Genomic DNA, 12,010 nt, shown 5'->3' with positions numbered 1-12,010 from the left:
GCTCACGCAACGCCGGTGCCCTGTGAGGAACCCGTCGCGAGTCATGTCGGCGCTGTCCCTGCACCGCGACCACATTCGGACAGCGATGAAGGGTGGCTCGAGGCGCTTTGTGCGGGATCGACGGACCTGTCAAATTTAGAGCGTCAACGTCTTAAGACACTACTAAGGGAATTTTCCGACGTTTTCAGTCGGGATAAATACGATTTGGGCTGCACTAATCTGCTGCGTCACCATATTGATACGGGTGACAGCGCGCCAATACGCCAGAATCCTTTTCGGTTGAGTCCCGCCGAAAAGGACCATGTCAAATCGGCTGTTGATGACATGCTAGCCGCCGACATCATTTCTCCCTCCAACAGCCCTTGGGGAGCGCCGATCGTCCTGGTTAAGAAGCAGGACGGTTCGTTGCGGTTTTGCGTTGACTTTCGGCGCCTTAACAAAATTACGGTTGCCGACGCATACCCGCTCCCACGGATGGACGAATCGCTTGACGCCTTGGCGGGAGCGCGATTCTTCTCCACATTGGACTTACTTTCGGGATTCTGGCAGCTTCCTCTGGACGATGATTCAAAGCCTAAAACTGCTTTCCGTACTCCGCACGGCCTGTTTCAATTCAACCGGTTGCCGATGGGCTTACACTCAGCGCCGGCAACTTTCCAGCGGTTGATGGAATTGGTTTTGGCTGGATTGCAATGGGAGTCGTGCCTGATTTATTTGGATGACGTTATTGTCTTTGGCAAAACTTTTGATGAACATCTCCAGAGGTTGCGGGCGGTTTTCCTAAAGATGCGGGCTGCTAATTTGAAATTTAAGCCCCAAAAATGCCATTTGTTACGCGAGTCGGTGCGTTATTTGGGGCACATCGTGGGACGCTCAGGTATTTCTACCGATCCCGCCAAAACGCAGTGTGTAAGCTCCTGGCCGACTCCCACCTCAGTGGGAGAGGTTAGGAGTTTTATTGGGTTTGCGTCGTATTATAGACGCTTCGTCGCTAATTTTGCGACTATAGCAAAACCCCTACACGCTTTAACATCAAAAGGGGTTCGGTTCTGCTGGGGTCAGGAGGAGGAAGCTGCTTTTTGCTCCCTTCGGGACGCTTTGGTAAACGCTCCTCCCCTGATTTACCCTGATTTTTCAAAACCATTCTTGCTCGACACCGATGCGAGCAACACGGGTATTGGGGGCGTGCTCTCCCAGGTGGTTGACGGCGTGGAACGTGTGGTTGCGTACGGCAGTCGGGTGTTGTCTCCAGCGGAGCAACGATATTGTGTCACCCGTAGGGAACTGTTGGCAATTGTCCATTTCATCCAACAGTATCGCCCATATCTGTACGGTCGGCATTTCACCGTCCGCACAGATCATGCGGCACTGCAGTACGCCCTGAGGGTTCAACAGCCATCGGGACAATTGTCCCGATGGTTGGAGGTCCTCCAGGATTACGATTTCCAAACCACATACCGTAAGGGCGTTCGCCACACCAACGCGGACGCTCTGTCGCGCTTGCCAACCACCTCCGAGTGTGCATGCCTCCTGGGGTCTGGACGTTGCAGACCTCCAGGGGACACATCGGTTCCTGTCTTGGCGGCCGCCAACGACGACGATACAGTAGTTACTAATTCGATCGAACAACAGGGCAAAGATTCCCTGTTGGGGTTGCCCGTCATTGACTGGGGGCGCCTCCAGATGGAGGATGTGTCCCTCCTCGGGTGGCGACGTCGCGTTGGCGGTGCGGCGGGGGGAAAAAGAGGTGGTTCCGACGCATGGGAAATGTGCCAAGGCCTGCTGATGCATTGGGACGGGAAGTCGCGTCGACATCGGCTGGTGGTCCCTACTGGGTTGCGGGGCAGGGTGGTATGGGCCGCTCATGAGCGCCTCCTACACCTGGGGACCCAAAAGACTCTCGCCTTGCTGCAACTTGATTTTTATTGGCCTGGCATGACGAGGGATGTTGGGGATTTGTTGGGATCATGCCCTCGATGTGCACAACGCAAACCGCCGGCACGGGAGTCTAACCCGCCCTTGCAATCGATCAAAGTGTCCAGGATAAACGAGCTGGTCGCTCTGGACATTTTGGGACCATTCCCCGCCACCCCCAGGGGGAATAGATATTTGTTGACTGGTGTCGAGTATTTTACACGCTGGCCTATGGCCTGGCCTCTGGCCAACCAGTCGGCAGCAGCCATCGTGGAGGCCTTTGTTCAGGGTTATGTCCTGGACAAAGGTGCTCCGGAGAGGCTGCTGACCGACCAGGGCAGAAATTTTTCCGGTAAACTACTCAGACAAGTCTGTGATCTCCTGGGCACAAAGAAAATTCGGACCTCCCCATATCACCCACAAACTGACGGGATGGTCGAACGGTTGCATCGCACCATCACGTCCATGTTATCACAACAAGTTTCGGACTCGCAAACGGATTGGGACCTACAAATTCAGGGGGTCTTGGCGGCGTACCGGATGGCACCCCATGCAGCTACGGGGTTTTCTCCCTTTTACCTCATGTACGGCCGAGAACCAGACCCGCCTGTTCGTGCCCAGTTGCAGATCCCCGTGCCGCAGGGAAAAACTAATCTGGCTGACCACGTTAAATTTAATCTGGACAAATTGACCGAGGCACGGGATGCTGCAATGCAAAACTCTGACCTCCGTCAGAAGGCGAATGAGCGCCTCAGATTGAGTCGAGCGCACATGCTGCAGTGGAAGCCGGGGGACAAGGCATGGCTGCACTGCCCCCAGGTGCCACTGGCAACCTCCTCTAAACTGGTGCGGCCGTGGCGGGGCCCTGTGGAAGTGGTGGAGGTGTTACGACCGCAGTGCATGCGCATCAAGTGGGGGAAGCGGCGATGGTTCGTGCACCCCTCTAGGTTAAAACCCTTCTCTGCGGTACACAATCACACTTCACACGCGCGTGGCCAAGCATGTGGGGGGTCGGCCGACTCGCTGGGTCCGTCTCCGTCGCTCTCACCTAATGCCTTGCCGGCTGTGCCACCTTCAGGGGCATCAGGAGTGACGGGCTCACGCCCAATCACCCCTCCTGCGGATACCGAGGGTCACGCGGAGTCGGATGAATGCTCACCCCAAGACGGACAATTGCCACCTGATGGTCCGCCACACGCGGTTACCCCGTGTGAGGGGCCCGCTGCAAGGACGCGCGCTAAAATGCGCAAACTGTTGTGAGGCCGGAAAATGTGTACATAGCTGTTGTGTTCATTGGATGTTGTGTGGGTGGTGTGTTCCCCACTCCTCGGATGTACATATGTTGGCTTCACCGTGTGTTGTGTGTGCGTGGTGGGTTCCCTGCTGATTGTATATAGGCTGTTTTTTTTTACGGAATTCGTATTTATTCGGGGGGGGTGCGACGGGTTGTTTTCTCATCTTGCTGTTGCGTTCTTGTTCTGGTTCCTGTTATTGTTCAAAAATAGTGAGGCACACGCGCGGTCAGGGGGTGAAGGCACCTTTATTGTCAAATTTTTGTATGTTGGCAGCCGGGACGGCTGCATGCTATGCGGGGGGGAGTGATGTAGGGGTGTTAGAGAGAGAGCCCGTTATGCATGGCAGCCTATGGTAAACAAACACAGTAGGCGGGGCTACATGTGTGCACGAGCAGGTGCCCTCTGCGACGTCCGCGCCAGACACCCTGGGGGGTCGATTCGGTCATTATGATCCCCCGGGGCCCCACCCCTCAGGGAGGGGTTGGGTATAAAAGGGGAATGTATCGAGGGGCTCGGGAGTGTTGTGTTAGCTAAGAAGAGGAGACGGAAGACGTCCTAGATAGAGCCCTGGTCTCCCCCTGGCACGCCGTCCTTATCAGGACCGCGCAGGCTCGAGCCAGTGGCGTGGTACCAGAGCCAGAGCCAGTACTGGTCTGGACTCTGGGTACCGGGCCCGACTGACCAGTGTCGGGCCAAGATAGCCTCCCCTAGCCCATTAGAGGAGGACTCAGAGGCAGGCTAGGGTTAGCCTAGAGGTGTGTCCTCAGATAGACGGGTGAGGGGGCCGATACCCCCTCAGTGTGTATGTCACAACATGTGGTGTTAAATAAACAAGTGTGCCTCCAACTCCGGTGTGAACGAGTCATAAGCGTTACTACACGTGCTTACGTATGATGACGTAAGCACGTTAGTGCGAGCCCTCCCGGAAGCCATAGAGAGTGCATTGCAGCGCCCCCCGTTCGAAAAAAAACATCTTTGAATGTAAGTCTATGGGACCACTCGGGGCGATTCTCAGCCAGAGTGAAATCGCCCAAAAAGAGGCGGTACTCCACAGAACGTGACATGACGCTGATTGGACTATATCCAGAGGCACAGTGACGGCTAGCGTGACTCTGTGGTTGAATGACATTGGTGGTGCGTCGCCCAATCGCCCTAATGAAGAAACCGCCCCTGCCTGGTTGGATATATGAAGAAGGTAATGGATTATGTCATAATAAACAGTGGTTGTTTTCAATTAGTTTCCCATTTGCTCCATCTCCATGCACCAATGAGGCTAGATTAATATTCTCTCGAGCATACCCCTTGATAGGGTTGGTTTACAAGGGTTTTCCAGGTTTGGGGACAGACCCAGGTTATCATTTTGAATCTCGTATTTGAAGCACCACAATAACCTCGCCAAAAGCGTTGAGGGTTACGTCCGTGTTGGGCAAAAACTGTGTCCGACAGATAATAGACCTCGTGGGGAAAATAGGGTTGCGTTCCTTAGTACGACATTATCACCCCCTCTTTGTTCAACTTATTATTCTATGTGATTCCCCCTCCCTCCCCTTGTTGTCATGCCAAAAAAAATTATCACGCATATAGCATACATGTAAAAAAAAGTTAAATATGGGACAAAATGTAACACTTAAAAAAACGATATGAAAAATGTTATTTTATGTACAATGAATGACGCCGATGATCAAGGAAAAGAAGAAGATGATGATGATGATGTTGGTGGGAGTGTTATAGGGGGCTTAGACGTGGAGGGAGACCGCTTGCGAGTGTTGGGGAGGGCAGATGGTCGCAAGATTTTCCCCCCAGCGTCTACTGTACTTGTCGACACGGAGATGAGAATCTTAGTGGCGTCAAAGCGACGCAGGGCCGAAGCGTCACCTCCCCCGTGTTCCGGTTAAACGTACCTCAATAAGTGAACCGCGTGGTGTATAACCAAAACATGCGTTCGATAAAACAGCGTTGTGCAAGACAGATCAGCAGTGTCTGGTGCATACGATGTTTTTCTCTGAAGCTGTAGCCGGTAGATGTGCTCAAAAACAGTGTTTTATAAGGCATTTCTCTTTTGACCAAAGTTGAACAGTCAGTTCAGGGTCTAAAGACTAAACCGTACACAACCAGAATATAAAATGGAATGGTGAAGTAACTACCTTAAACTTTCCATGCCAAGAGTCATTACCATATACATTTCTCAAATAAACAACCGTGTGACTGCTTTTTTTCCTCATCTTGACTTGTAATTCATGTGCACGATACCGCTTGCAAAATGGCAGGGCAGCCATTTTACATTTTCACCTGGCTGACGACAAGGACAAACTCTCTCAGCCACTTCATGCGAGCGCCATGAAATGGCAGCTCGTTGACCTTTGGAATCTTTTTACAGCCTCCACTCTAATGCCTCAACGGTTGCAATCTCACCGATGCGACGATTAACAAAAAACAACAGCGACGAACGTTAAACGGACTCCGCAATCTGTTTTTCTGCGCGCAGGAGGGACACGTTCCAGGTGGACAATGTGACGGGAGCACTTAGCGTGCGTGACAAAAAGCAGCTTGACCGCGAGACGAAGCCTGTGTTCTACGCCAACGTCATCGCCATGGACGGTGGGGGCCGCGTCTCGAGCGTGCCCCTGCAAATCAACGTGTTGGACGTCAATGACAACAACCCCCTGTTCCAGCAGACGACCTACACGGCATTCTACAAGGAGAACACGGTCAACGATTCCATTTTAATCCTGGTAGGACATGCTCCGCACGCGGTTTTACCAACGCCAAAGCTCCTGTTTGTATTAAATTAATACATTTTAGACCCAACATTAGTTTTGTAATCTCTATGTTATCTAAGGACTCGGTGGCTTGTTCAGTTGAAACACGGTTGGCTACGTACGGTGCGAAAGAAGTTCAATATGCAAATATAAATACTAAAGTTATACAATTCCACCACGGTCGATCGACAGGGTACGTGTGGTGGGGCAAAGTGTGGGTATTCCCATCTCTTTTTCAACGTGGAAGAGTAGGCCCAAAAAACAGCCTCTCGAGGGGGTTCCTCTGGAGCCCCCCTGTAGTGGAGGCCCTTGCAGTGGCGTGAGCAAGAAATTGTAGGGCCGCACCTTTCGCCTCTATTCACGTGCACAAACATTGCAGAGGGCGCCATGCTCCTCTTACAAAAACGAGTGTCTTGTTCAAGGAGCGTCTCGTAACTCGCGGCGGTTGCTGTTGCCTCCTCTTGTTGATCACCTGGCACGGCGAAGGCCACGGATAAAGATGAGGAAGGCACCCAGAACAGCAACATCACGTACTCCATCTTTGGAGGGGACGACTTCTCGAATTTCACCATCGACGCCGCCTCGGGAAAGCTGACCGTCAGCGGGCATCTGGACGCAGAGTCCATGGACTCGTCGCTGAATGAGATGTTCAACCTCACGGTGATGGCACAGGATCAGGGAAATCCTCCGCTCAACTCCACCGTGTCGGTCGTCGTCAAGGTGGAGGTGGGTTGGACGCGCCGTCATCCGCTAACGCCCAGCAGCGCAAAACAACCGGATTTCCCATCGCAGCCTTTCTACTGATCTCTCTCTCTCTTCTTCTGCATGCGCCACCACCTGTGCGCAAGGTTTCAATAATATAATGAATGATGACAATGAAGTACAATCACAATATTCACAACACAACTGTTGAGCAAAATAATAATAAAGACTATGGCACAACAAACGCTGTTTAACATTCTTAATGATGTGTATTTTGTTAGGATTTGAATGACGAAACTCCGGTCTTCACAAAGCCGGTGTACACTGCTTCCATCCCAGAAGACGCAATCGCAGGTGACATAACAATGTTGACATTGATTTGTGCAAATTTTGCTTAAGCATATATATTAGTAGAATGTCTCTTTATCTGCAACCATATCACCCGCAAAAACTCATTATCCGCACCCCAATTATTATTATTCTGCACGATTATCCACGGATTTGCCCCCCCCCCCCCCCCGAAGATATGTGAAGTAAATTGGCAGAGAACATTGCGGATAATAGGATCCCCGATATTCATCCCCTACATCACTGCAGATAAGAGGAGTTCTACTTTGCCATATAAAGGACGTCTTGTGTGCATCTCAGTCACAATGCACGTTTACCTATGTGCAGGTGTATATGCATCTGCATGATATATTGCATTATATAGAGTAAAACCTTGGATTGCGAGCATAATTCGTTCCGGAAACGTGTTTGTAATCCAAAGCACTCGTATATCAAAGCACTCGTATATCAGTTGTGATCACGTGACGCTCGGCAGACAAAGCGTACTACTCGTACTGCAAGACCTTGCTCGTTTATCAAATTAATATTTATTTAAAAAAATTGCTCGTCTTGCAAAACACTCGCAGACCAAGTTACTCGCAATCCAAGGTTTTACTGTACATGTACACACACTTAACTATGAATGAGTGAAGCCCCATCAATTCAAATCCATTTGTAAATATAATTAATATTTGTATTTGTGTATCTTGCAAATGTGCACGAGTGTATGTTGTATGTACTTATGCGCTGCACATGTGCACGCAAACATAAAAATGTATTTATTTCCACGCAGGACATTTTGTGGTGAGCGTTCACGCTCCGGACTCTGACGTCAGCCTCCCGAACAATCGTGTCAGCTACAGCATCTTCAGTGGGTCGCGAGGAAACTTCCTGATCAGAGCTGTTCCGATAGCCAACCGCTCTTTAGACTTCGTCGGCAACATATCAGTGGATTCCGGCAACCAGCTCGACTACGAGGTAGACAAAATCTACACGATGGTGATCGTGGCGACTGACTTGGGCTTCCCGGAGCGCAGCTCTAGCACCACTGTTACGGTCCTCATCACAGACGTAAACGACGAGACTCCGGAAATCAAGGATTTGCCCCGCAGCGTCAATGCCTTCGAGAACGGACGGCCTGGGGCGATGGTGGCCAGCGTGACTGGATTTGACAAGGACACGGACGCGGACCTGAAGTTTTTCATCAGCGACCACTCTTGCTACAAAGGAGTGATTAGTGTCAACAAATCGGAATGCGCCAGGTGGTTTGAGATCAACAGCACATCTGGAACCGTCTACTACGGTGACATCGAGGTGGACTTTGAGAAGATCACCAGGGTGGATCTCACTGTGGTCCTCATTGATCTTGCGACAGTGAAAAGCAGAAATTCTACCTGTAAGTGAGCTGAATAATAAGATGCTTAGAATAGGCCCGAACAGCAGGTTAAGAGTGCAAGAACAATTTGCCTACAGCCATTGCCAGTACATAATTTCACCCGGAACTGTCCGGAATGTTGTCCTTGAAATTATTTCTGGGATGCCACATCCATCTCACGTTACGTTATTCATGGAATTTGTATAAACTTGTTCAGAGGAACGTATGTTACAATAATATACGTTATTGTGGATAGGCTTTCTTTGTACTCTAGTGGTAGTGCCTGATGCAGATAATCCCGACTTAAAGCCAGTTTAGCAGCGTTTTGGAAAATATTGAGTGATAAATGAAGCACAGGCCGTTACTCAATAATGCCGTCATCATCAGCATCATCATAAAGCTGTGTTTGGGTCGTAAAGTAATGTGTTAGAAATCTGCAATACGCTGTTGTTGAGTGAAATCACCATTACGTTTTAAGATAGCTGCTTTGTCTTCTGTGAAGAAAGCACACATCTTCTGGTGCTTAGGTGTAGCCATTTGGGAACTCCTTAATTAAGGATCATTATATACTTGAGACAATTCTAGATTTGAAGCTTTCGTGACTGCAAGGAATCATCTTCTTAGGTTTTTTCGGTAAAGTCACGTAGAAAGTAAAACAAAATAAAAACAAAAATCACGACGTTTCGGAGGCAACACAAGTCTCCGTCATCAGGTGGGACCGTCACAGCCAGATTTGCTGTATCAATATAAATGGGTTACGTGCAGAAGAAACAAATATAAATTCTACTTTACGCTTATAATCGTGATATAGATGATATTTCATATTCATCATTTCAGATACAGCATCGCCTGCATTAACGACTCTTATGTGAGCTGGAATTCGGTTAACTATTATTTTAGCAGGTGACAGCTTAATGAGACAAAGTTTGCGTCAAGGGAGATCTTGCATATTTGCATATATTTTACTGATGCTCAATCACGTGGGCTATCTCAGGTTTCTTGACAACCATTATCCTTTTTATCAACACAGCTGGTGTACTCACAATCAACATTCTGGATGCCAATGACAATGATCCCATTTTCCAAATAAGACCTTCGACAGGTATGTTTACACAGGATGCCATAGCAACATATACTTGACCACACTGCATGTCACGCACTTTTATTTCTGATTCCTTCCCACGCACTGCTCCACTTTGGAATTCCCTCCCATCGTTTATTTCCTCACGTTCCGGTGATAACCTCGCTCAATGCAAGAGACGCATTATCGCTCATCCATCACACCTTCGCCAGTTGCTGTTTGTTGCTGTCCACGTGGGCCTACACGCGACAACTGTGGATAAGAAAAATAAACCTCAGTACGTTTCCAAAGTCACAGCCATTTTTGTGTTTGTTGACCCCAGCTAAATGAAATCTACGTGTTTGCCTTCGCAGGTGTAATCGTTGCAGAAATTGCGAATGATAAATACGTGTTTCCAGAAATTTGGCAGGTAAAGTTTTTGTTTTCCATTATTCATTGAAATCTTTGTCTAGCTCTTCACCACACGCTCATTTTAAGTGTTTGCACGCCACCTATACCACGTACTGTGAAAAAAGTTTAGGTTCGGAATAACAGTGAAGATGGGCAAAATACATTAAAATTATAAATTACATTAAAATTTTGACTTAAAGCTTTCGTGACTGCAGGATTTCATATTCTTTGGGTCTTTCGGTAAAGCCACGTAGATAGAAAAAAATATATATAATACAGATACAACTTACCAATTCAGCGTGTCTAGTGGAATTTCGATATCAATTATCAGTGACATTGAGGTGTGTAATTTCGACAACAGTCACAAATTAGAAACAATGAAATGACAAAAAAAACCTACGATGCGTCATTAAAGGCAAATTATTCGGCGATGCTGCATTGTCAGTGGCGCATAAGCACAAATATCAAACAAAAAAACTCCCAACACATAACACTGTGTGCCTTAAAAGGAAAATATATATATCTCGTCCGGTCTCTAAAATGAGGGCGCCGGATTTACCGCTCGCTCATGGCATGTGTTTCACTCCCTTGTATTGGACTCTTGATCAAAATAAATATATATTAACACCTTTTTTTAAAGGAGACATTTTGAGCAATGCTCATTCTTCATAGCAATCACTTTTTTCCTTAATTGAAACGTCGCCTGTTATGTATTTTCGCACCTCGGATTAGCACAGTTGGCTACGCATAGTGCGAAAGAAATTCAACATACATACAGTTCCATTTTAAAGCCATACATTATTATTGACGAATGCATCGAGTGCTTTTACTGTTGTTGCTACGATGCGTTATTGTTACTCTGCATAGGCGACAGACAGTGACGAGGGAGAAAACGCCAAGCTCAGGTTCAGTGTGACGAAGCTGCTGCTGGTTCATTCCAACAACATATCGGAGGAGCAGGATGTGAACATATTCTCCATGGAGACCCAAGCGAGCGAAAACAACAACCAGTACACGGGCTCCATGGGGTGAGTGGACGCCGTCACCGTGGTGGCTTTGCCACTTTACTTACACCACGGCAGCGCCGGCGAAATGACACAAGACACCTGTGAGCAGGGGCGGTTTCTTCATTAGGGCGATTGGGCGACGCACCACCAAAGTGTGAAAGGGACTTTTTCAATCACATTCAAAATCTCATTCAACCAGAGTTACGCTAGCCGTTACTGTGCCTCTGGATAAAGTCCAATCAGCGTCATGTCACGTTCTGTGGAGTACCGCCTCTTTTTGGGCGATTTCACTCTGGCTGAGAATCGCCCCGAGTGTTCCCATAGACTTACATTCAAAGATGTTTTTTTTCGATCGGCGGGCGCTCCAATGCATTCTCTATGGCTTCCGGGAGGGCTCGCACTAACATGCTTATGTCATCATTCGTAAGCACGTTTCAGTCAACAATATTATTGACGCCACCTAGTGGAATCTTTAATAAAATAAACTGAGTGGATTGTAATAATAGTGAGTATAGACACAAACAAGGAGATGTATTGTAAGAGTCACTTTATTTTTCATTAATATTAAAGTAGTGAAGTTGCCTTTACATGCTTAAGCTGTTAATTTATCCATTGCATGGGTAGACCTTATCCTTATCAATCATCCAGACATTTGCCCCCCCTGAGAGATTTTGCAGGAGCCGCCACTGCCTGTGAGGCTGTGGTGGCAGTGGGTGGTGCACAAACACTCAGATAACAACACCTCAGCGCGTTCGTCAATAGCAATGCCTTCGAGACATTTACGTTCATCGTTAAAAATTATAATTTTGAGCCTTTGCTTGAAATGTCAGCTGTTGTGTGCGTGATTTTTTTTTGTTCCTTTGAGTTCGGTGTCATTAACCTAATTTGAATTAGTGATCAAACAAAATTTGTATTTTTTGCGTGCATCTTTTTTTTGTTTTTTACACAGCATAACAAGAGCCATAAACCCGGCGCAGGACGGAAGGTACATCATCACCGTGACAGTGTCGGACAACGGGAGTCCTCAGCTTCGAGCATCGACCGACTTCACCGTACGTCATCGTCCTTCCAGCACAACTTTACATACGTCTCCTCAGTGCGGTGGTCATAACAAAGTCCATCTTTAATACCCTGGACGGCACTTAACCGCGTTAGAAAAA

General features: G+C 48.2%; 1 protein-coding gene across 1 annotated transcript in view; it reads left to right on the top strand.

The window, feature by feature from the left end:
• Window positions 1–12,010, top strand: part of CDHR2 (cadherin related family member 2) — a 62,660-nt gene that overhangs the window by 38,845 nt on the left and 11,805 nt on the right. Inside the window, exons 16-23 of the mRNA XM_078859637.1 lie at window positions 5,695–5,941; window positions 6,455–6,694; window positions 6,952–7,024; window positions 7,791–8,393; window positions 9,403–9,474; window positions 9,807–9,862; window positions 10,711–10,871; window positions 11,800–11,902. Coding sequence (XP_078715763.1) covers window positions 5,695–5,941; window positions 6,455–6,694; window positions 6,952–7,024; window positions 7,791–8,393; window positions 9,403–9,474; window positions 9,807–9,862; window positions 10,711–10,871; window positions 11,800–11,902 — 1,555 coding nt within the window. The remainder of the gene's footprint in view (window positions 1–5,694; window positions 5,942–6,454; window positions 6,695–6,951; window positions 7,025–7,790; window positions 8,394–9,402; window positions 9,475–9,806; window positions 9,863–10,710; window positions 10,872–11,799; window positions 11,903–12,010) is intronic.

The sequence above is a fragment of the Lampetra fluviatilis genome, chromosome 9, assembly GCF_964198595.1.
Source record: "Lampetra fluviatilis chromosome 9, kcLamFluv1.1, whole genome shotgun sequence".
Lineage (NCBI taxonomy): Eukaryota > Metazoa > Chordata > Hyperoartia > Petromyzontiformes > Petromyzontidae > Lampetra > Lampetra fluviatilis.
Note: the sequence above shows the minus strand (reverse complement) of the source record. Positions and strands in the feature narration are given on the sequence as shown.